Below are 26652 nucleotides of genomic sequence, written 5' to 3' on the forward strand. Positions count from 1 at the left end.
TGTAGTGCCTCGTTAATTATATCAGCAATACAGACAGGAGCCAGGATCTGCCCTGCTCTTATTGGCCAATCAAGTCTGTTATGGGGATACCATCTTCCCATCCAGTCATCCAGGGATTGACTTCTATGTCCATTTTTTCTTGGACTGCAAGAGATCAGATATCTGGCTTGTGCAGTATAGATACCTCAGATAGACTTTTGAGGGGCTTCATGTTCTCTTTTATTTTTCAAAAAAGATTGGCTTAAACTGGCCCTCAGTTTGAAGGCAATAGCTGTACAACAATTGCAATTCCATAATTATTACAAAATATGAACCAGCAAAGTGTTTCAAGAACTGTATACCGTATGTTACAAGAACTAAATGTTTATTATAAAAGTACAATGCTGTGTTAAATAAGGATAGTCTCTTGCTAAGTATACTTCTTCAGAAATTTCAATTTCAGATATGCAAATGTGAGAAAAGTTATAGTCATACATATAAGTGCAACGTGATTCTTCCACAAGTCCCAAGAAGTTGTGCCAATGCCTTGCATTTCCAAATAGTCTTCTCCAGTGCATCTAAAAACATGGGTTAAAAATTTTTGTATTAGGACAGTGCAATTCTTAATTTACTTTTTTTTATTTATAGATGCAAATTCATACAGATAGTCCTCTGCTTACGCCCATAATACAGCCAGTCCATGATTTTTGAATCTTTTTCATGACAGTCATCAAGCAAACACTGCGGTCATAAAGCGAATGCCACAGTCATTAAGAGTATGGTCATTAAGCAAACTCATTGTTTGCTATGCCTTGTTGTGGCAGAAAACTAGAGATGAATAGCAAGTTTTGGGCAAAAATATCATATTTTTAAAGTTTAAATTTTGGTGAATAACAATGAAATATGCTAAGAATGCTTCTCCGGTTTTCATGTGTGCTTTCTTTACTTTTCTGGAAGCCCCAGTAGAAGTGTGGTGCATATACACCTTCAGAGTCAATTGTAAAAAATATAAACCTCCACAAGGATGCAACAAATTTAATGCCCCATGAACGATGCTTTGCTCAACATGCTCTGCAAGCCACCCTTCCAAACGTTTTGCCCCCGTCAAGTTGGCAACAGTTCCATACCTTATTCACTAGCAAGTCCTGAATATTTTTACGTAATAAACATCTCCTTTAAAAAAAAACAGCATGAGTAATAATTAAAGAAACCTGGGCACTGTTATTTGTTTGTTTTACTTTTCTAGATGGTTCAACAGTTTGCCATGTGACAGATGCTTACACTGTATATGCAGAAGTAGAAACACATGTTGCGTTGACCCCTACTGGGGTTTCAGTGCAAAATCTGAGTCCAGTAAATTCGTTGATTTGTAAAGCCTTTGAAAAACAGACAGATAATGGAATTACTTGCTTATATTATCTGAAAGGTTTCCCGTGCAGTTGGACCTAAAAGGCAACAAAATGACAGGAATGAGAGTGCTTTGCTAAAATTAAAGCAACATCAGAATTTTTAAGCCTTAATAAATAGGGAGATATTTATGCCCCATTATGTTGATGTTCTAAATAAATTATTCTGCTCTCCCATGCAGTATCCAGTTCAAATTTACCAGTTTGTAACAATTTTTGGATGAACTGCATAAGTCACATGTACAAAATAGATGAGGATCCATAGCTTTAGCACTTCATATGCAGCTATATAACACACTAGGCCATAAACTATGGTTTATAAGGTAAACTATGGTTCATACAGCAAACCTAACCAAAGCTACATCAAATAAAGCCAGATGTTTTAATGTATGGTATGAATCATGACACCGTGATCTATCCCTCTTTCTGAATCTCCTAAGAAGCACTGCAAATGGTAGATCCATTTGAATATTTAGTTGAAATCACAGACACTGCCCATTCAAAAATTATAGAGTTGGAAGGGATCCTTTGAGGATTCTTGGCACATCACAAAACCCTGTGTACAACTATAGAAGAGGAGAGCGTGTTAGTTAGGGTGGCAAAAATATCAGAACCTGGTACCATCTTTTCCAGTTACCAAATTGTATTAAAAGACATAAACTTTTTTTTTTGCCACTATGTGGGAGTTACTTATGTAGGATAGAATTTTTTCTTCTAAAGCTGAAATCACACAAAGTTCTCAAAATAAACCACTAGATGTCAACATTAGATTACGATTTATTCAATTTTTCCGTTTGTAACTTCAAAATATTGCACTTTCTTGGACTTGGCTCTGGAGAAGAAGAACATTTTCTAAAGAGCTTCCATGAGAGTAGTTTTCTCACCACTAAACAGTACTTCATTTAATTTATAAATATTAGGTTGCTTGAATACACAGCTGGTTCACAGGAAACAATGGAAATAGACCAAAGGATGTTTGTCTGGACAATGTGTGCAGTGCAGGACATATCCTACAATCCCTCAAATGGTTCTTTAGCTGGTGTGCTAGACTTCCTTAGCAGGCAGAATAACAATGAATAATAAAAGAATAAAAGCAGAATAACAGGCGGATTAACAATGTTTTCCCCAAAGGGGTGTCTTGTGCAAATGGGTAAAATGTGTGGTGGCGCCAGTGAAGAGGACAAGCAATAATTACAATAGAAAAGGTACTTGAATGGTCTTCTAACACTTCTGCAAATGCTGCTTCTGAAAAGTGGGGTTTTGCTTCAAGTAAGACTGTAGGAAAGCACACCCACCCACCCACTTCTCTTTTCAAAAAGGAACAGATCCTCCCCAATCCCGCTGTAAGCCAAATAGAGAATGTCCTTCTATCTCAGAGGTGGGGAACCATGGCTCTTTATGACTTATGGACTTCAGCTCCTAGACTTCCTGAGCCAGCTTGGCCATAGTTCCCCATCCCTCTTCTAGCGTATCATGTCTGTATGAACAAGGACAACCTTTGGAGGTAAAGTGTTCAAATCCCAACATCTTTGGGGATGGCAGAGCTTCCATGAATCCCTGGGAACTGCTGAATGGTACCGACATCCTAGAAGCATGTAAGACAATTTTCCTAAACAGGAACACGTCCCACTTTAGCTCCAAGAGACTACATGAAGCCATGCCAAGGAAGAAAAGACCATTCTCCAGTCGATTCTACCAGTTTGATAGTTCTGGATGATGAGTTCTTTCACAAATAGCTAACAAATAAAATGTGATAATATTATTTACATTTAGGCCATAGCGAGGGATACTGAAGTATTCCAGCCACGATAACGAAGATGTAATGGTTGTGAGATTTACCAATACACCAGAAAAAACCTGCAAGAAAAAAAAAAAGGGTGAGGGAGAGACATCTGTTATGGCATAGAATTTTGTCCAGAGCTCCACAAAAGAATTTTGCATTTATATCCAGGATTCATTCCTCATCCGTCATTGCCACTGCATATACAGTATACAGAATACAGGAAGATTTGTGACTTTCACGTTTCCTGAGAAGCAAAGTTCCTGCAATTTGTTTATTTATGATTGCTATTTTAGGCTCTTTTTCAAAAGAATATTGTCTTTGGAAACACACAAGCTCTCTCTTGACAGCAAATTGAAAGTCACTGGCCTTTCTGTACTAGCAATTCATAGTGGTAGCTACTCATCCCTGATCTGTAAGAAAACAACCCAACATGAAATCCGCTCTCCCTGATGCTGACTCTATTGTCTCTGGTCCTAATCATGCCTGATCGTTTGCCTTACTTCCAAATTACTGGATGACAGAGTTTAAGAAATTCTATGCACCCCAAAGATACCTTTGGAGGGTGGCAGAATAAAAGCAAAGAACTAACAACTAAAGCTGAGTTTTGCCTGTCTAACTCATAGATGGGAGATGAAAGTAATGTCATGGGGACATGACAAAAAAGAGGCCATCAGAACACATTTATCCAATGATTAGTTGCAATTATGTAAACTTGAGTGCCTTTCATGCTCCCAAACCTATGTTATCTGAATGGAGAGACTAGTAGCAGGGAAGAATGGCAAACAAGTTATATTTCTAACTCCAAAGCAACTAAAGACCCTGGGTTACTTCCAGAGGCAAAATATCTGTCAAGTTTCATGTATCCAGGAAAAGAGAATCAGGCCCAAATTCCTGAGTTGATAACCCTGTTAAAAAACTAGAAAAAGCAATAAAGTGTCCTATTATACTTTTAAGAGTGAACCTTTTATGATTATGGTTAATTTAGTCTAAATTAAGCTAATCAGATTCATGAACTTATCCTGTATTACAGATGGATGGATGGATGCATGGATGCAGTGGTGGGTTTCAAAATTTTTAGAACCTCTTCTGTAGGTGTGGCCTGCTTTATGGGAGTGGCTTGCCGTCCATGTGACCAGGTGGAAATGGCTTGCCGTCCATGTGACTGAGTGGGAGTGGCTTGGCAGACATTTGACTGGATGGGCGTGGCCAACTTGTAAAATGTGGTGAAACTCACTTAACAACGCTCTTGCTTAGCAACCAAAATGTTGGCTCAGAAACTTTGGCATTTGAAGCACGCAAGTCTTAAAGCTGTCAAGTTACAAGACCCTTGCACCCCTAACCCTTTAGGAGAAAAAAAAACCCCAGGGATGTTCAAACTTGACAGCTTTAAGACTTGTGGACTTCAACTCCCATCTTGATGATGTGCAGACGGGCGGGGAGAGGGAACTGGAACCGGTTCTAAATGGCACTGTATATTTATGGAAACTCTTCTATAGAAGAGGTTAGAACTGACAGGAACCCACCCGTGGATGGATGGATGGATGGATGGATGGATGGATGGATGGATGGATGGATGGATGGATGGATGGATAGATAGATAGATAGATAGATAGATAGATATACTGTAGATAGATAAAGAGAGAGAGGGAGGGAGGGAGAGAGGAAGGGGAGAGAGAGATTATAGATACTGTAGATAGAGAGATGAGAGAGAGAGATGATAGATACTGTAGATAGAGATAGAGAGAGATGTTAGAAAGATAGATAGATAGATAGATAGATAGATAGATAGAGATAGATAGATAGAGATAGAGATGATAGATAGATAGATATAGATGGATGATAGATAGATAGATAGATAGATAGATAGATAGATAGATAGATAGATAGATAGATAGATAGATGATAGATATAGAGATAGAGATAATAGATAGATAGATAGATAGATATAGATAGATGATAGATAGATAGAGATGATAGATAGATAGATAGATAGATAGATAGATAGATAGATAGATAGATAGATAGATAGAGATAGAGATAGAGAGATAGAGACAGACAGACAGACAGACAGACAGACAGACAGACGGACGAAGTTAGTTATTCAGGATACTGTCTCATGCATCTTATGTGGCCTGATTTCCTAAAGACTGACGATATGGACTAAGGTTCCTCTTTGGCTACTTTCTGTCAAACTGTACAATGACCCAGTTGGTTAGAGTGTTCTGGAAGCTAATGTCCACATATTGAGGGGGGGGACGGACACTTAACCTAGGTCATAATTAGCTTGGAGCTAAAATCCTCCAAGACTGCCAGTTATTTTTATTTATTGAGGGACTCCTATGTTAAACTGTGCAATCAGAAACTTTTTAATTCCTGATAATATTTGGGCTTGTACAATGAGCCAGAACACACAGTTGTAGTTGATTGATTGGAGAATATGGCTCCTGTGTGAGGCAATCTGCGCTATGATTGGTTGCTGTGGGTATAGAGGGGGAGTTTCCCTTTTTCCCCGCCTTTTTCTTCTGTGTGCTCTGTGATTTACCTCATGATGCTCCTGTCTGCCTGACTATCTTGTCTGCTGTAAAAATATAGATGTAAAAAATATTTACAGGTAGTCCTCGACTTAAAAAAGTTCATTTAGTGACCGTTCCAAGTGACAACAGCACTTGAAAAAGTGACTTATGACCATTTTTCACACTTATGACCACTGCAGCATCCCCATGGTGATGTGATTTACACTCAGATACTTGACAACTGCTTCATATTTATGGCGGTTGCAGTGTCCTGGGTCACGTGATCACATTTTGCGACCTTCTGACAAGCAAAACCAATGGGAAATCCCAGATTCACTGAACAGCGGTGTTGCTCATTGAACAACTGCAGTGATTCACTTAACAAATGTGGGAAGAAAGGTCGTAAAATGGAGCAAAAGGCAATACATTTTCTTACTTAGCAGCATAAATTTTAGGGTCAGTTGTGGTCGTAAGTTGAGGACTACCTGTATTTATGTAAAACATCAAGTTCGTGTCAGCGTCTCTGATTCTATTTGGACATCCACTGCGCAATTCCCTGACATACTTTCCTATGGCCATCTCTTCCTTGCAGCCGAACATTGCTATATCTGTCCTGCTGAAAGGATTGCAGGCAGGGCTGGGTTTCAACCGGTTCGCACCGGTCCCTGCGATCCGGTTGGTTGCCGAACCCGGAAGTAAGTAACTTCCGGGAACGGCGAAGCCCCCCCCCCACGCCCGCGCGCGCCCGCACACCTGCGCCCGCTCCTTACCCGTTTTTTTTGAATTTCGTGCTTTCCACGCATGCGCAGAACGCCTGCGCGATCCTCCAGGAGCAGCTGGAGCATCGCGCAGACGCTAATACGCATGCGTGCGCCACGTGCGTGCGCGAGGACGCCGCGTGCCGCATGCATGCGTGAGGACGCCGCCGGCCTCGTTCCAACCGATCCGGTTGGAACGGGGCGAGAAACCCACCCCTGATTGCAGGGATACATTTCTAAATTTCTGTCCTGACTATACCACTGGTTGATCCATCAAACATGCATTGGGATGCATTGTTCCAATTCTGATTCTGCATATAGTGGAGTTTTCCAGCATTTAGGCCAATGAACCGAATACCGAACCTAGCTTTTTAAAGATAGGCAAGCTACATATAACAAGTAAATATTAAAAGGCAACACTCACAATCATAAAAACAAAGCAAATATTTATCAGGAGGTTCGCAACTGATGTGACGTTTTGTCCTGTCGCAACAGCCAGAGCGAGAGAACTAGAGGCATATGCAATTAATATAATAGTAAGCATCATGATAAAGAAAGATGCCAAAACTGGCTTGAAACCTGCAAGGAATTAACATATACACATATACATATGTTGGATGCATACAAATGTACATACATGCTTAGTAACAACCTTAACCGAGATTTAAACAAGTAGTCCTCGAATTACAACTATTGATTTAGTCGCTGTTCAAAGTTATAACGGCAGAAAAAGTGATTTCTGACCATTTTTTACACTTAACGACCATTGCAGCATTCTCATGGTCATGTGATCAAAACCATGGTGTTTTGAGTGCTTGCCAATTATTATGTATTTATGACAGTTAAATGTCCTGCTTTTGCAACCTTTTGGCAAGCAAACTCAATGTGGAAGCCAGATTCACTTACCAACCAAGCTACTAACTTATCAACTGCAGTGGCTTACCTAACAACTGTGGTAAGAAAGGTTGTAAAATAGGACAAAATAACTGTCCAACAGAAATTTTGGGCTCAGTTATGGTCATAAGTCGAGGACTACCTGTACTTCTGCATGTCCACTCAGAAGGAAGCATCCCTAAATGCAATCGGTGCTTCCTGCCATGTCATATATCAGAATTTGTTTTTATTTGCTAAGATTCTCCTGCTTGTACTTTGTGTTGACAAGTCAGTTGAAAATAATGTTATTAAGGCTTTCATATCTAAGTTGCAAAACATTTCAGACAATCCTAAAAGGGCAGAAACAGTTGGAGTTTGCTATATTCCTCTGAAACCTCTTAGTGGACGGATTTTTGCAGCCCAGAAATAATAGCCCAACTTTATAATTGTCCCCTAAGTCTTAAAAGCTTAGCAATCCCTGTAAGACTCATTTATCACAATCAAGCAGTTTGCAAGTGGGATATCCAATTTATTTTGTGTATTGCTAGGCCCTTGCAGAAAAGTTTCTACCCAGCCATGTCCTTCCTTCCAGGATGGCATGAACTGTAAGGCAGTGTTCCTTAAACCTTTGGGCACCAGCGACCAGTTTCGTGGACAATTTTCCATGGACCGAGAGGGGTGATAGTTTCATGAGCTATCTAGATCTCATACGGTGTGCAGATGAAGCTTTGCTCACCTGCACGGCCCAGTTCCTAACAGGCTGTGGAGTGGTAGGAGTCTGCAGCCTGGGGATTAAGGACTCCTGCTGTAAGGGATAGAAATAAACTATTTGATGTTGCATTTTTCCCTTTACATTGGAGAATTTCTGTCATTCCCAAAACTAGTGAATTTGCTTAGCAATCACAAACAGTTGGGTTTGGAATTTTGGAGGACGGGATTACTGTCTTTTTAAACTTTTTGTATTGCTTGGCCATGCTTGAGCACTTCTTCCATTTATTCTTATTCTTATATTTTTATCCCACCATTTTTATAATACAACCTAAGATGGCAATACCTTATATTCCTGCCTTCCATTTTCCCCACACCAGCAACTCTGATTTTCTGATTTCTAGGCCAGCATCCCACTACACCAAAGTGGCTCTCAGTGCCAAGCTCTAAACCAATTTCAGCCTCCTTATACTTCCCCTGAGAGAATAAATTATCCAATTGCTCAGTTGTTTGCATATAACAGCAATTATAACTAAAGAGAGCCAACTTGGGCTAGTGTTTAAGGCATCAGGATAGAAACTGGACTGTGAGTTCTAGTCTAGCCTTAGTCATGGAAAGCACCCTGGGTGATTTTGGATTAGTTCCTTTCTATCTGGAAAAAAAAAATAGGAGGAGGAAGGAATATTAGGTACGTTTGCTGTCTTGAGGTATTTAAAAAGTAACAAAGGCAGAAGTTTAAAACTCTAATAAATAAAACAGAAAGCAAACAATATCTCTCATTTCTCTGTACCACAAAAAAGGGTGCAGAACTGAGTTCACTTGCCTATTGTGAAATAATTCAAGCTGGTGAGGATGATGCCTGGCAAAGTCCTCATTGGCATCATGTCAGCTATTATTTTTGAGAAGAAATATGCAGATACTCTATAATAGCCACTTATATATTCATGTCTGCAAGAAAAAAGATACTTGTACACATATATACATACACAAAACCAGAATAATCAAATAAATGCATATAGCGGATTTCAGATCGGGGCCTAGACCCATGTAGGAATTTAGTGGATTTTCTTCAGTTAACTTAAATGTTCAGTTAAATATGAAATAGTCTTTTTAGCTACATTTCGTATTCGCTATTTGCATCTATTCACCATCCTGGGTGAAGTGAGTGATACCATGGGTGTTCTTTTTTGGTGCCTGGAGGCTGTGGGGACCTGGATGGGGAACAACATACTTCAGCAGAACTCTGGTTGGATGGAGTAGCTGTGGGTGGGCCCTTCTGCATCGAGGAGTTTATCATCTTTGGTCTTGGGTGGGGTTGCACTACTCCATACACAACCAGGGAGTAATTTGGAGGTCCTCCAGGACTCACGGCTCCTGCTTGAACAGCAGGTGGCAGACTTGTCTTGGATGGGCTTTGCTCAACTTCATATTGTGTGCCAGTTATATACCCTTTCCTGCATAGGGAGGGTCTCCGCTCGGTTACTTGCGCCCTGTTCATCTCCCATTTGGTCTATTGCAATATGCTGTGTGCATAGAGCTACCATTGAAAAGTTTTTGGAAACTTCAGCTTGTACAGAATGCGGCCATCTTGGGCACCCAAAGAATGGCCTGTGTAACACCTATGCTCCACAAGCTGCATTGGGTGCTAGTTTGCTTCTGAGTCCAAATCAAGGTATTGGATATGACTTTTAAAGTCATAAATAACAGCTGCCCAAAGCAGAGGTGGAAAAAGTTCATCACTGAATAAATTTTTTTTTAAAAAAATTAGACTCTGAAGACTCATACCATCATACCTGAGACAGAGAAGGATGTTCAGTCTTGGAATACTTAAGGTAAGAATCTTCATTATTGTTTTGGACTGAAGGTAACTGTCAATGCTCAAAAAGATTCTAGCTGAAGCCATATTCTTTTTTGCTTTGTTTCTTAGTTGCCATATTTAGTGGGGAAGGGGGACTTGTGGAATGTAGAATGTTCTCCTCCAATGTGCCAGACATAACAGCAATAAGGCAGGAGGGAGTGCTGAGAAATTCATCCCCTGCTTGGTTGGCTAATATGACCTGCGACACAAGGGTGTGGCCAGTCTCTATTCTTTAATTATACCAAAAACTATTCATTATTCAGAATTATTCAGTGCTGGTTTCACATTTGACTGTGCCGATATGATGTACCCAATAAACAGGATTTTTTTAGGAAGCCAAGGAGTCTTGAATTGTTTGGGAGCATTGCTCAGAACCATAATGGTAACAAAGTCAAAAAGACATTGAAATACAATCTTTCAGTTCTCATGAATTGAGGGGTTTAGGATAACTTGCTGCGGGACTCCTCACCCCGGCCAACTCTCTGTGGGGATAACTCAACATGAGACTGGGCCTTCCGCTTGGGGTGGGGGGGGGGATACTGACTACAGTTTGTTGCAAACAATAGGCCAAAAGAACATGCATGGGCACTGTGAATGAAACCAACAAATGATTAACCAAAGAGTAAACAAATGCAATTATTAACTATAAGAAAAAAACTGTGATGTTCCATTACATGCAGATTTACCTACATAAATATCCTTTTTTCTGTGATAAAAAGTTCAACGGTTGTAATACTGTTCAAAACCTGATTCGTTGCCAAAAAGAACAAAGCACCAATTCTACAAGAAAACCCAAGAATGTTCAAATTAGAAAGGGAGAACAAATATGAAGCACTAATGACACAGAGCATGATAGGATCACAATATAAGAAAATCAAGAGTGCTTCCAAATGAGGAAAATGTTATATGGGATACATACAGAATGAATATAAGTTGTAATTTACCCAATGACTACTAGATGGTAGCAAAGAAGTAGAGAAAGCTTAAGACTTTGCTTCTGTCTAGTGGTCATCTGGAACCCAAATATAGTGGCTGGTTGCTGCATGATACAACACAGCAACCAGGAAGTCCTATCTCTCCTGCTGAAATACAGATAATAAGGGCATAGCCACTCTGTACACAGTGGCTTTTGCCAATCAAAAATAGATGCACTTTTAACTATACTGGAAACCAGAAGCATCAAGGGCTTGGTTACTAGAAAAGGCATGCAATATAAGCCTATAAAAGAGTATAAGACATCAATAGAAGTGAATATTTGTAGCTCAGGGTTGAACTTTGGGGTTTTTAGTGAACTGATGATATTACCTAGTTTGGTAATGAAACATCTGCAAGAAAATAACCAAGCTCAGAGACCCCATAGCATCTTAAAATTTCCAAAAGAAAAATAGTTTCTATTGCCCAATCACACCCAACATTTTGATGTTCTTCATCTCCCTTGGGACATTCCCAATAGAAATTGCCTAATTTTCCTCAAAGCAAAACAAAACAAAAACAAAACACAATACTTTGATCAAATAATCGAAACTGATGTGAAGTTATTTATCTAATTTCCTAGGACAACAAGCAAAGGAGCAAGCTAATAAAACAATATTGGAGATTGTGATGCTAACATTTTTTTAGTACAATTGTTTTAGGCCCTGCTAATCTCAAAAGTTAAACTATTAATTGAGAAAGGTGCATTTGGTTTAGAAAAATGTTTCTTACATTAACTAACCTATTTTGAATGCCAGTTGCATCGTTTTTCACGCCAGAAAAAACAGCTCCAGTAATTATTCCCATGACTGTGATAATAGCTATCTAGGAAGAAAGGGTACTTCAAATTATCAATGTTAGAATGAAACAGGGATGAAATGTTTTGACAAATTAAGGAGCTTATAAAATATAGCTGTTTTCTGTAGTTCTACAGTTTACATGATATGACAAATATTCCATTCCAATGCCTAGGAAAGGATAGGGAGAATAGGGATGGGAAATACCTGCTTTTACAACTAGGAGGGTGATCTAAACTGCAAAAATCTAGTCAACCACTAAATGGAATCAAATAGTTAAAGAAACCTCCCATTTTTGTACCCATATCTGGTAGTCTTGGCTTGGGAGGTATGTATCTTACATTGTACTAACCAATGGTACCTATCTCTTAGGCATAGTCCGATGAGAGACAGTTAATTGGATTCCTATAACCCACTATTCCACAATCAAAGCCTATTTTGCATATATGTAAATCCAACCTTATCCAAGTTTTGAAAACATACTAAGTGGTGGGTAGGGTTGGGTTAAGTTAGGTTGAGTTGAGTTGAGTTGATTTTGGCCTAACCAACAAATCATTTGATGTAGAATCTTTAGTTTCCGTAATTTAATTAGTTGAGAATTCCTGTCTGGGAACTCTATGGACTTCCAAAGTCACTGTACAGCAGCAGTTTAGGGTGGAGGGCATTAAAAATAAAGTAAACTATGCTTGAATGTGTTAACCAAGTAATTCTAATGACTACGCAGAATTACTATTTGGTTAATGGGGATTACTGTTACATAAATATGCCTAGGATGGTGGCACCAATTATCATAATCAAGCTGACGGATATCTAAGATTTTTATTTTGAAGAATAAGCACATATAATTAAAATCTCAGCTAAGGTGATGGTAACAGGCTGCTCTGAAGTGTTGAACAGGAAGGATTGCCTCAATCAAAATGACAGGAAGCTCTTAAACGTGGTTCTAGGCTCAAGAGAGCTGCGGAAAGATCCAAAGGCCGGCACTTATTCTACCATTAAACAATTGGAGTGGGAAACAAGGATCATAGCTAGACCCATTTAAGAGGATTAACAAAAGGGATTAATTCCATGAAATGTAAGGGCTTTTAGAAGAATGCCTTCAAAAATCCATCTATAATGAGGTTAGGGAGATAGAAATGATTGTGAGAAAAAAGTCAGAGCTCTTAGCTGAGGGGGAAATTGTAAGCTCCTAAAATCATAATTCCTGTCACAAGGTCAAATTTTTACAAAGCAATTTATAAGATCCACATAAGACTAGCACACACATAACAAAACTTTTTAACTTCATGGCCTCTCTGTGCAGAAAATTTAATAATTACTATTATTACATTAGCTGTGATGTATTAATGCTCGAAGGTGGTTTCATTATCCGGAAGATGACTAGAGAAGGAAGCCATGGCTTGATTTTACTTTGCAACTTCATTCCCAGACTTCTTCAGCATTTATGATTACTCTAGTTGGGTAATGAAATGTTCTGCAAGAGAACAACCAAGCCCAGAGAGCACTAAGGATTTTAAAGACTCCATTTATAAATAGGCCTAAATGCAATAATTCTAGATCTGCCACTGATTAAAAAAACACTTAAACATATACAGGTTATTTCATAATATATATCAAACATGTACAGGTTAATACTTAATATATCAAGCAGGAGGAGGAGGCCACTTTGTTTACCTGGGCTGTGGAATTTTGTGGATTGCCTATCAAATTTTTAAATGTGCGCCTGGATAACCACTTGAGTTGATGAAGAAAAGGAGTGGAATATGGAATTCCTTTGATTATTGTTCCTAATCTTTTCTGCTCCTTAGACAGTACATCCAGTTCTTCAAGCATTTTTTTGTAGAAACTGCATTTAGAAAACTGTACTGCTAATGTTACAGCAATGGTCTCCTGTTCCCTTTCAGTTGCCTCCAGAACTGTTCGAGAGACAACAAAAAGCCAAATTAATGCATTCAAATAAAACGAGAGAAACATACAGGTCAGTTGATCCACAGTTTATGTTCTAGGTCATATCTGTCTTTTGCAAACAGCCACTTTTCCACCGGTGAGCAGCTGCTGATCTCTACCATGATTCCAGATTCATGTGATTTTGCAGTTTTTCACTGCTTTTCAAAGCAGTTTGAGAAAAATAATCTTAATAATAATCTTAAAACAGCCTATGAAGGAAGGCAGCAAAAGACAAGTGTGTTTTCAGATATGTTTTCTTCAGTATCCAAATCAACAGCTCCTCAGAGTGGAATTACAAATAAGTCTGTGTGTATGTGCAGTGTGTTTATGTTGGTATGTATAACAGTGGTGAGATTCAGCCAGTTTGCACCTATTCGGGAGAACCGGTTGTTAACTTTCTAAGTAGTTGGGAGAATCGGTTGTTGGAAGAAATCTCATTTTGTTTTTTTTTCACTTTACAGGGCTAATCCTGTAAGGAAGGCAGGAAGGAAACATTCTGGTGTTGTTTCTAGCCTAATCTTGATTGCTCTGCTTAGAGAAACTGCCTCTCCAGTTAACCCTTGTTACCATTGTAACAACTAAGGCGAAGTGCCCATCGACCTGAGTGATGTTGAGTTGGCCACACCCACCCAGTCGCATGACCACTGAGCCACACCTACCCAGCTGGTCATTAGGGCAGAGAACCGGTTGTTAAATTATTTGAATCCCACCACTATATACACATACCAGTGATGGGATTCAGCCAGTTCTCACCTATTCAGGAGAACTGGTTGTTAACTTTCTAAGTAGTTTGGAGAACCGGTTGTTGGAAGAAATCTCCTTTTGTTTCCTTCCACTTTACAGGGCTAATCCTGTAAGGAAGGCAGAAAGGAAACATTCCTTTCCACCGAGCCATGCCTACCCAGCTGGTTATTAGGGCAGAGAACCGGTTGTTAAATTATTTGAATCCCACCACTGACACATACATACATATACATATATGTTCACTCTCTAAAACAGGGGTGTCAAATTCGCGGCGTCACAGGCCATATGCATCACATGATGGCCATGCCCACCCCCAGTTTAGTGAAGGGGAAAAGGTTGTGATATGTCATGTGATGACGTGTCATCGCAGGCTTTAGAATATTCTTTTTAATTGAAAGACTTCTCAAAATTCGCAATTTTAAGATATACGGACATGAACTCTCAGAATTCCCCAGTCAGCATGAAGTCCACACTAAAATTCCAAAGTTTGAAAAATACTGAAATAAATGATAGGAATGCAAAATAATTTAAACAAGAATTGGATGCTAACCAGGAATGAATGAACAAATCAGTATGTGTCTGTGTGTGTGTGTGTGTGGGTGTGTGTGTGTGTGTACGTCCGTGCATGTGTGTGTGGGTGTACAGGTAGTCCTTGATGTACAGCTGTTAATTGAACCTCAAATTACAATCATAAGTCAAGCCAGTTAAACAAAGCCTATTGACTGCGATGGGATTTTTGCTGGAAGCCAGAAGTAAATGCCAGTTTCTGGCAACACAGCAAAAAATGTAAATTACAGTCACATGACTATGGTTCACTACAAATGGCCATAATTGTGGACTAGTTGGCAAGCATCCAAAATGCAATCACGTATTGGTGAGGAAGGGTGGACTAGCCCTCAGAAATTCCAATCCAAGTTATAAGTACCTTTGGGGGACGTCCAACTTCAAATGGTTGCTAAGCAGCCAGTCACTAAGCAAGGATTGCTTGCATCCTTACAAATGAATTTTATAAATATATTTTATTTATAATGCCTTCCTTCCTTCCTTGCCTTTCATCACCTCGCTGAGATTATTTTGGCTGTTCTGCCCAGACCGTTCTCTTTTTTTATTTTGGAGCTGGAGTATAGGAAAGAGAAAAGGCCCCTTGAAGCAGAATCTCCCACCTCACTCTGAGGGTGCTAATGAGTTCATTCTTTTTTCTGAAACAACTACCCACGTGCGGCTGGCTCAGGGGCAATGCACACCCCCCCCAATTTCTTCCACAATAGAGCCGAGGTGGCGCAGTGGTTAGAGTGCAGTACTGCAGGCTACTTCAGCTGACTGCTAGCTGCAGTTCAGCAATTCAAATCTCATCGGCTCAAGGTTGACTCAGCCTTCCATCCTTCCGAGGTGGGTAAAATGAGGACCCAGATTGTTGGGGGCAATAGGTTGACTCTATAAACCGCTTAGAGAGGGTTGTAAAAGCACTATGAAGTGGTATATAAGCCTAAGTGCTATTGTCATTCATACTTGCGCTGTGAATTGTCATTTTACTTGCTGCAACCGCCGAGGAATCCCCATTGATGATATCCAGAAAGAAATCAGCAGGGTTGTTGTACGGTTCACACACAAACCCTATAAGGAATTTTTTAAAAAAAAAATTCATTACCACAGCAGTCTTAATGAAAACTCACAAAGCAATTACAACTTGGTGTGTTTATTAGTTATATCCAATTTGGCTACTTCATCATGCTTTATGAGGGATAGCCAAAAAAGGTACTAACAAATCTTTTTTTTTAATTAGACACTATAAACCAGAACTTTCTAACTGTCGTAATTGTTTTCAGAGATACCAGAGTTTTACTATATTTAGATCCCCAAACTGCCCATCCAACCAAAGGGGCTATACAGGTAGTCCTTGAGTTACAACTACAACTGAGTCCAAAATTTCTGTTGCTAAGTGAAACATTTGTTAAGTGAATTTTGCCTCATTTTACAACCTTTCTCACCACAGTTGTTAAGTGAATTGTTGTTGGTAAGCAGTTGCTAAGTGAATCTGGTTTCCTCATTGACTTTGTTTGTCAGAAGGTTGCAAAATGTAATAACATGACCACGGGACACTGCAACCATCATAAATATGAGTCAGTTTGCCAAGTACCCAAATTTTGATCATGTGACTTTAAGGGTGCTGCAACAGTCGTAAGTGTGAAAAGCAGTAATACAACAAGTCACCTTTTTCAGTGTTATTGCAACTTTGAACCGCCACTAAATGAACTGCTACAAGTCAAGGACTAGCTTTATACCTATATTTGTAAGTTGGCCAAATAGGAAAATGAACTCCAGTTATTGGCTTCTTAAGCATGTGAGAGAGGGGTGGTCTAGAAATGTGAAATATAAATAAATACAATACAATATAATACAATAAATAAATAAATAAGATGGTGGTGCAACTCCAGATTACATACATACATACATACATACATACATACATACATACATACATACATACATACATATATATATATATGGAAAATAAACAAACAGTTGCCAGTTAATGAGGGAGGGAGGATTCGCTTTTCTGAATCTGGAGTTGCACTGTTTGTTTATTTTCCATATATAACTGTTTGTTTATTTTCCATATATATATATGTATGTATGTATGTATGTATGTATGTATGTATGTATGTATGTATGTATGTATGTATGTATATATATATATATATATATATATATATATATATATATATATATATATATATATATATATATATATATATATATATATATATATATATATATATATATATACTTAAAGTCACAACCCCTGGTATGCCCAAGTGTGGGAGGAAGGTCACACTTCCACTCTCTGTCATTAGGCTCGTCACAAGAGTCCATCCAGACAGAAACCCAATATTTTTACTGTTGCCTTTGTTATATTTGTGTTTTTATTTGTGCTGATAAATAAATAAAGGAAGACTAGTATAGATCTATTTCAAGCTATTTAGCTCTCATCAGCTAGCCATATCCTTACTGGGATTCGAACCTGTGCTCTATTGCCTCCCAGGCAGGGAGTTAACCATTTGAGCTACAGAGAACGACTCCTTTTATCAGCCAGCCAGGGTGGGAGGTATATACTTAAAGTCACAACCCCTGGTATGCCCAAGTGTGGGAGGAAGGTCACACTTCCACTCTCTGTCATTAGGCTCGTCACAAGAGTCCATCCAGACAGAAACCCAATATTTTTACTGTTGCCTTTGTTATATTTGTGTTTTTATTTGTGCTGATAAATAAATGAAGGGAGACTTTATTTATCAGCACAAATAAAAACACAAATATAACAAAAGGCAACAGTAAAAATATTGGGTTTCTGTCGTGATGGACTCTTGTGACGAGCCGATTGACAGATGTTGGAAGCAGTTAGCTTCCTCCCATAATTGGGGCTTACCAGGGGTTGTGACACTAATATATATAACATATATATGTTATATTTATGCTGATAAATAAATAAAGGGAGACTAGTATAGATCTATTTCAAGCTATTTAGCTCTCATCAGCTAGCCATACCCTTGCTGGGAATCGAACCTGTGCTCTATTGCCTCTTAGGCAGATGTGTTAACCATTGAGCTACAGAGCTCGACTCCTTATCACCCTGGCCTGGCTATATAAACAGGAAAACATCTCAAACTACAAATATAAATCTAGGGATAATCTAGCACTGACCTTTCTCCAGACAGTGAGGTTTAATAACTCCCATCTATTGCAACATATCTGTATTAAATCTGAGCCAAAAGGCTGTACCAGATGCCATTTGCCAGGCCCTAAAAGTTTTTTTTTTAATTCTATATGAACTGTTTAACGCTGAGTTGCTCTGAGCCTTCTGAGGTCCTTTATCAGATAATAAGAGGTTGCTGTTTGTTAAACTGTGCTTAGTAGTATTAACCACAAGGAGGCAGAGGAGTTAAGGACTTATTTTGAGTTTCATCTGCGGGGATTTCTGACCCCAACTGAAACACAATTTTTCATTCAATAAAGCAAGCATACAACAAATTTATGATCACTAGACTCCAAAAATCTCTTGTTCAATTTCAATAAATCTTACTGTCCAAAATTAGTATGTCCTAAAAACGGGTATATTCTTGTTATGAAATGGATTAATAAAGAGGCATATATATTTTGTTAGTATTTAGATAAAATATTAGATATGATTTAGATTTTTGAGCATAATTTGTTTCCTTTGCAATACATGATTTATGTCTGGAGCAGTGTATGGGGGAGGGGGGGTTGCATTTAATCATTCATTCAGTCAGTCTTAAAAGGGATTTGCAGGTTCTATCAGACTCTCAAAAGGGCCATGGCGCAAACAGGCTAGGAATCCCTGCTCCAAGAGATTTTTAAACTCAGATAATTTCCTTCTGCTTTTCATTCCCAGACACAAACATATGAACCATTTTTTATTTTATGTTTTCTTGCCACTTTGTTTCATCCAGTGTATAACCTATCCCAATGTCTATCACAATTCTAACCAGTTTAAAAGTAGAATGATTAGCGTTAGAACAGCAATTTAAAAAATAAAAAATACAATAGTGACATTTGCCAAATATCCATTCTGGGGAGAAGATTGTTATGAAAACAATCAGAACATCAAGTAGCTATATTAAGCCAATCCACCCATCCTATCTATTTACCTACCTACCTACCTACCTACCTACTTACCTACCTACACCCACACACACCCACACACACCATCCAAAGTCTGCTGAAAAAGCCAGATCTTCAAGGCTTCACAGAAGTAAGCAAAGCTCCATTTTCTTAGATTTTCCTCCAGATCACACATAGATAACCAGGTGCCAGGCTTTGCTTATCTCTGCAATGTATTTCCTTAAATACTTTTTCTCACTAACCATTGCTCAAGATATATTTCTTACTGTCCAAAATATTCACAGGCGCATCCATAATTTGTACTTGTAACAACTCTCAATGATGGAAATGCATTGCCTTGTGTTCAGCTCCACTTTCTCTGCCTTTAGGAAAGATCAAATTCTTCCTTTTCAGCCAGACATTTTTCACTTGGAGTTTGTATTCCACTGATTTTAACTGGTGTTTTTTTTTTTTTAAATTAAAATGATACCTTTTCCATTCTATACTGGAATGTTAATTCCTCAAACAGAAAAGCAGTGGGCTAATGAAATAAGATAAGAATGGGGCGCACCCCGTTAAAAACTCACCAAGACTTTTGAAATAGGGAAGCGCATTGTCAGCTGGCCCGTGATACAATAGCCTTCCAGCAGCAAGTAATGTCAGGCTGTCAAACAACTTGAAAATAGAGTACCGGGGCTGATGGATTGAAAAAATGATTGTCTTTCCTTGCAGTGACATCCTGAGTGCAACACAGGGAAGATCATTAACTCATGTAAGAGCACTTTGCTTTTAAGTGCTCTGCATCAAAGTATAATACATACAGCTTGAAATGAGAAAATGGATCAGGGTCTTGAATGAAGCTACTACAGTCAAAAATTGCTGAGGGTCTTATAGCCTTACCCTGCTCAGCTAAAACCACCTGTTTTAGCCCAGTTCTGTCTTAACCATAGCCAATCAATCAATCAGAACAGAGCTGGAAGGGACCTTGGAGGTCTTCTAGTCCAACCCCCTATGCAAGCAGGAGACCCTATACCATTTCAGACAAGTGGCTGTCCAGTCTTTTCTTAAAAATCTCCAGTGATGGAGTGTCCATGATTTCTGAAGGCAAGCTAGTTAATTGTTCTCACTGTTAGAAAGTTTCTCCTTAATTCCGAGTTGCTTCTCTCCTTGGTTAGTTTCCATCCATTGTTTCTTGTCCTGCATAAAGGTGCTTTGATAAATAAGTTGACCACCCCCTTCTCTTTGTGGCAATGCTGCTATCATGTCCCCACCTAGTCCTTCTTTTTTTCTAGACTAGCCAAACCCAAATCCTGCATTATCTGTATTATGCATTTTGTGTATTAGTGTATTATGACACTACACACATTTATTTTAGCAAACGTACAAAAGACATATTGAACATTTATTTTTATTTTTTTGGAAGAAAAAATCTAAATGAAACATGGGCCTTCATTAAACTGCTAAATTTACTGATCATAGCAAATTGAGTTTTCAAAGTATAGCATAGCACATATATATATATATATATATATATATATATATATATATATATATATATATATATATATATATATATATATATATATATATATATATATATATATATATATATATATATATATATATATATATATATATATATATATATATATATATATATATATATATATATATATATAGTCCCATAATGCTTTACAGCACTCTCTGAGCGATTTGCAAATGTCAGCATACTGTCCCAAATAATCTGAATACTCATTTTATCGACCTCGGATGCGTGGATGGGTGGATGGCTGAATCAACCTTGACCCCCTTAAGGATCGAACTCTAGAGCTTGTCTACTATACTACATTCCAACCAGTGTAATGAAATGAATTAATGGCACACAATGAAGAAGATTCTCCTGGCCACCAGGAATGACACAAGTACAGGTCAGTGGTGGGATCCTGCCGGTTTAACAACTGGTTCAGTGATTGCGTGTTGTGTGTGCGTGCACAATTTTATGAAATCTTACTTCCACGTTACTTCTTGGGGAGTGACACAGCTGAGGCGAGGCAATCCGCTCTGCTGCGCTAATCAGCTGAGAGGATATGGGTAAGGACGGACGGGTGGGCCAACCTAATTGTCGGAGTGAACCAGTTCGCTCTCAGCTGATCGTCAAAGTTACTAGTTCATCTGAACCGGTCTGAACTGACTGAATCCCACCCCTGGTGCAGGTGGTTTTCAACCTATGAGCACAGTTGAGCCTGACATTTCCATTGTTTAAATGAGTTGCACACAATTTTACAAACACTTTTTTTGCCACAATGATTAAGCAAACATCTGCAGTGGTCGTAAGAGCGAGGACTGGCTGTAAGCCACTTTTTTACATTGTAACTTCAAAAGGTCGCTACACGAACGGCCGTAAGTCGAGCCCTACCTGTGGCACAGATTACCTTTTTAAGAGCAGCAGGACAGCATTGGCCGTGCTAGAATCCAGTCCTGTTGTTGGTTCATCTAAGAACAACACTTTGGGGTTAGTAATGAGTTCTAATCCAATGCTGGTCCTTTTCCTTTCCCCCCCTGAAACTCCACGAGCAAAATAGGTGCCAACCTGGAGCAGCAAAGGAAATGACAAAATAAACCTCATGGAAATGTAACATTTCATGAACAGTATGGGGGGGTGGAAAACATTTCAGCATAAAATACTTTAATCATGTCCGTTCCTGGTAATAACTGACTTTATCAAATGGGACATCACTGAAAGAATATGGGAACCCGGAATGCCACGTATTTTAGGGCCCTCAGTCTACATTCAGCATTTTGACCATCGTCCCCATCTGGCTCGCATGGGATCAATCAGTAATTAGAAATCAAATGTAAATTAAGCGCATGCCATGTGTGCAATACAACTGCATTGCTTTTATTTTGAAGGCGACTGCTTTTTTTCCTTTTCCAATGTACATATATGTGTGGATGGGTGTGTGTGCCTATGCATCTTCACAACCCTATTGGTTTGGCCCTTCACAGCAGCCCCATTTCTCACATGGGAAGATTGATTACCCACCCCTGCATTAATTGAATAGAAGAAGGGATCTCAGATGGTTATCTTAAGCAACCTGTCCTCTTGCACTGGTGAAAGGATGCACATTCGTATGGAGTTCATGTGATCCTTTGTTGCCAGAAAAATCCATAAGACCTCACCTAAAGATTGCAATAGCACTTAGATTTATATACCACTCCACAGGGCTTTACAGAGCCTCTCTAAGTAGTTTACAGAGTCAGCATATTGCCCCCAACAACCTGAGTCCTCCTTTTACCGACCTCAGAAGGATGGAAGGCTGAATCAACCTTGAGCTCGTCAGGATCGAACCCCTGGCTGTGGGCAGAATTAGCCTGCAACACTGCATTCTAACCACTGCACCACCACAGCTGTTTTAATGATCCTCTTTGGATCACTGGGTGCATTTGGGCCACTGGGATTTTGAGAACATGCATGTCCTTGAGGCACTCACAAAATGGCCGCCTTGAACAAATCTTCCCTCATAGATTAGTAGAGCCGAGGTGGCACAGTGGTTAGGGTGCAGTACTGCAGGCCATTTCAGCTGACTGTTATCTGCAGTTCAGCGGTTCTAATATCACCGGCTCAAGGTTGACTCAGCCTTCCATCCTTCCGAGGTGGGTGAAATGAGGACCCAGACTGTGGGGGCGATATGCTGACTCTGTAAACCGCTTAGAGAGGGCTGAAAGCCCTATAAAGCGGTATATAAGTCTAACTGCTATTGCTATTGCTATTAGCATGTGCAGAACCGAAAATAAAGTTGGTGGCACCCAGGATAGAACAGTACGGTCACGTGTCCAGCCAAATTACTACCTATTCGGCCGGACCGAACCAGTAGGAACCCACCTCTGATGCGGATGAGATGATCCACAATTCCTCATTTTTGCAGGCCCTTCAGCTGCTACATTACGTTAAGATAAGACTGATACAGCAGCTCCAGACTGGATGCTTTCTACAAGCTCAGCACAGCCCCAACTGCAGTTCCTATAACACTCAGGGATCGTTGTTCTTGCAAAATAGAGTAATACTAATGGACTTAAATTTCTCTCACGTTCTGATTAGGTCAAAGGTGGACAAACACCAAGCCGCAGCTTTCTTGCAACCCACAGACATATTTTGGCGGGGGTGTACCATTGTTTCTAGGCATAAATATTTACACCGCTAAATATTGGTACCTCATTTGGGCTAAATGTATGTATAGATGATACCTTGGAATCTGCAACTTTAGCCAAATCCAATTCCTTGAGAACTTGTTCAACCCTCTGCTTCTTTTCATATTTGTTCATAGATAAAGGTAGCCGAAGGGCTGCTGAAAACATTAAATTTTCTCTGACTGTCAAGGTCCCCATCACTATGTCATCCTTAGAGATTAAGAAAAACAACTGGACATTGTCATTTGGACATTACACTTGTTTAGACTGCTATTGTACAGTCATTGTTAGACACTTAAGAGGGTATTGAGCATTCACAGAATTGTATATAGCAGTGGTGGGTTTCAAAAATTGTTCGAACCTACTCTGTGGGTGTGGCCTCCTTTGTGGGAGTGGCTTGCCACCCATGTGACCGGATGGGAGTGGCTTGCCACCCGTGACCGGATATGAAGATGCCGACGACACTTGTCAGAACCACCTTAAATTACCTCACACACAGCACTGGCATGCATAAGAATAGGATGTAAACTTGTTTTTTAAAAGGCATCGTTGGTTTGCGTTAAAACAACTTCAACACACGCAATGTCCTGATTGCACCACAAACGCAGTAGTCATCCTTATCTTTCACAGAGGCACTGAGTTTTATAAATATGAGCATGATAGTGTAGAATAATCATATCCAAGGACCAGTGGTGGGTTTCAAAAAATTTTGGAACCTCTTCTGTAGGTGTGGCCTGCTTTCCGGGTCCACTGGTGGAACCTCTTCTAACCGGTTCGGTAGTTTTGACGAACCGGTTCTACCGAATAGGTGCGAACTGGTAGGAACCCACCTCTGGTATATAGGGTCTGCGTTCCTGTAAAAACCTCTCAAAGCAGAGAGAGATTTTATATTCTGACATGCTCCCACGTGCATAGGATTTTCCAAGACTTCCATCCCCCACCCCTAGTATACAGGTACTCCTCGACTTACAACAACAATTGAGTCCAAAATTTCTGTCACTAAGTAAGACAGTGGTTAAATTAATTTTGCCCCATTTTACAACCTTTCTTGCAACAGTTGTTAGGCGAATCACTGCAGTTGTGAAGTTAGTAACACCGTTGTTAAATTGCCCTATTGATTTAGCTTGTCAGAAGATGACAAAATATACTCACGTGATCCCAGGACACGGCAACTGTCATAAATACGAGTCAGTGTGTGAATTTTTATCACATAATCACGGTTGTAAGAGTGAAAAACCGTCATGTCATTTTTTTTCATTGCCTTTGTAACTTGGAACAGTCTCTAAATGAACTGTTGTAAGTCGAGAACTACCTGTATTCATTTCTAATTTTACAACCCCTGAACATTCTTTTACATTTCATTTCCTCTTCCTGTTTAAATCTTCAGCATCTGTATATTTCGTTTAACAATATTCTATGTTAGATTCTACAATAGAAGCACAGAGGATATTGGAATGTATTGCTGAAGCAAACCATTCTATTTGGCCAATTTATAACAAATAAACGGCAGTGATTGAGAAATGAAAAGGTGTTCTATACTACAGGCTGCTGGGAAATAAAATATGTGGATTATACATAGCAACAAAAGGCTTACCTGTATTACATATCCAGACATGCATTTAAAATGTGTTGGCAGGCCCATGCCATCTAACAAAATATGCCCAGTCAGCCCCTGGGGGTCTTTCCTCGTAGATAAAATGTCTAATAGCCTAAAAGAAAAAGAAAACCCATTTCATGATTGAGACCTACATTTCAAGAACACATCAACTGAGGCTTTGCAATCCTTTGAAATCATAATTTATCTGTGCATGCGCACCCAATAGAAACATGACTTTTCAAAACAGCTACATACACCGGAGAAATATAGAGTTGTTTTAATTGTTCCAAGAATTCAATTGTTCAAAAGTCCTGTAAATATCTAGCTTGGATTGAAACTCTAAAACTTATGAATAACAGTTTCAGGAAATGGGTATGTCAAACTTTAATGAAAAGAAGGACTAGGGGAGACATGATAGCAGTGTTCCAATATCTCAGGGGCTGCCACAAAGAAGAGCTATTCTCCAAACCACCTGAGGGCAGGACAAGAAGCAATGGATGGAAACTAAACAAGGAGGAAAGCAGCCTAGAATTAAGGAGAAATTTTCTGACGGAACAATTAATCAGTGTGGAATGACTTGCCTCCAGAAGTTGTGGGTGCTCCAGCACTGGAGGTTTTTAAGAAGAGATTGGATAACCATTCGGCTGAAATGATGTAGGATTTTCTGCCTTAGCAGGGAGTTGGACTAGAAGACCTCCAAGCTCCCTTCCAACTCTGTTATTCTGTTATTCTTAGAAAGGTGCCATTTCCGCTGTATATCCTTAGTCATTGCTGGGGCTCACTCAGTGACTGTGACTCTACTAAGCTGCAATATACATTTAATTGGATCATAAAATAGGGGTTTTGTTCCATTAATTTAACACTTACGAAGATTTGCCAGAGCCAGTGGGTCCTAGAATTGCATTAAGACCAGGTTTCATGACACCACTGTAAAATAAAATTAGTTTGTTACTCTGGAGATGTTTACTGTATGTATATATAGATAGATAGATGATAGATAGATAGATAGATAGATAGATAGATAGATAGATAGATAGATAGATAGATAGATAGATAGATAGATATAGATATAGATGATATAGATAGAGATTATATATATATATATATATATATATATATATATATATATATATATATATATATATATATATATATATATATATATATATATATATATATATATATATATATATATATATAACAAATACAAATTACACATTTTGCTTTGTTATCTTTGATTCACAGACAGATAACATGTGATTATTAGCTATAAGTTTCTCATCGTTTCAATTGATTGCCTTCCACAGTTTCAAAGCTGCTTCTAAATACCTACTGCGTGGACCTCCAGAAGTTGTGGGTGCTCCAGGACTGGAGAACAGATTGGACAACCATTTGTCTGACATGGTTTAGGTTTCCTGCCTGAGCAGGGGGTTGGATTAGAAGACCTCCAAGGTACCTTCCAACTCTGTTATTCTGTGATCCAATGTATGGAGATGATGACACTTGAAACCTAAAGTTCAAACAACTCTTAAAGAGTACTTCGGCACTTACTGGTTTTGGTTGGACATTAAAAGCCTAGATCAGTAAATCAGGCGGATTTACCTATCCTCCGCGAGCTGCACTGGCTGCCTATTGGTCTCCGGATACGCTTCAAGGCGCTAGTCGTCACTTATAAAGCCCTTCATGGTATTGGACCTGGGTACTTGAGAGACCGCCTGCTGCCAATTACCTCCACTAGACCGATTAGATCCCACAGATTAGGCCTCCTCCGAATTCCATCCGCCGGCCAGTGTCGACTGGCAACTACCTGGAGGAGAGCCTTCTCTGTGGCTGCTCCGACCCTCTGGAACGAACTCCCCGTGGAGATTCGAACCCTCGCCACCCTCCAGGCCTTCCGCAAAGCCCTCAAAAC

At 39.3% G+C, this 26652-nt stretch overlaps 1 protein-coding gene across 2 annotated transcripts; it reads right to left on the reverse strand.

Moving 5' to 3' along the window:
* Positions 1-348: 348 nt before the first annotated feature.
* Positions 349-25667, reverse strand: LOC106546816 (ATP binding cassette subfamily G member 2 (JR blood group)). Of its 2 annotated transcripts, XM_087723771.1 has the most exons (15): positions 25608-25667; positions 24738-24852; positions 23201-23353; positions 21388-21545; positions 19543-19694; positions 15872-15952; positions 15398-15435; positions 13322-13555; positions 11593-11675; positions 10569-10658; positions 8844-8968; positions 6864-7018; positions 3153-3242; positions 1261-1355; positions 349-557 (listed from the first exon to the last, which is right to left on the reverse strand). In XM_087723771.1, exons 1-15 carry the CDS (start codon positions 25658-25660, stop codon positions 410-412), a joined length of 1770 nt encoding a protein of 589 aa, XP_087579897.1. In that variant the 5' UTR covers positions 25661-25667; the 3' UTR covers positions 349-409. The 2 variants fall into 2 exon arrangements, with proteins under 2 accessions (XP_087579897.1, XP_087579896.1); XM_087723770.1 differs by lacking the exon at positions 15398-15435 and having other exon boundaries at positions 13322-13563; positions 15848-15952.
* Between the last annotated feature and the right edge of the window lie 985 nt (positions 25668-26652).

The sequence above is a fragment of the Thamnophis sirtalis genome, unplaced genomic scaffold, assembly GCF_051295495.1.
Source record: "Thamnophis sirtalis isolate CommonGarterSnake01/CBP01778 unplaced genomic scaffold, rThaSir2_p1.2 scaffold_10, whole genome shotgun sequence".
Classification (NCBI taxonomy): Eukaryota; Metazoa; Chordata; class Lepidosauria; order Squamata; family Natricidae; genus Thamnophis; species Thamnophis sirtalis.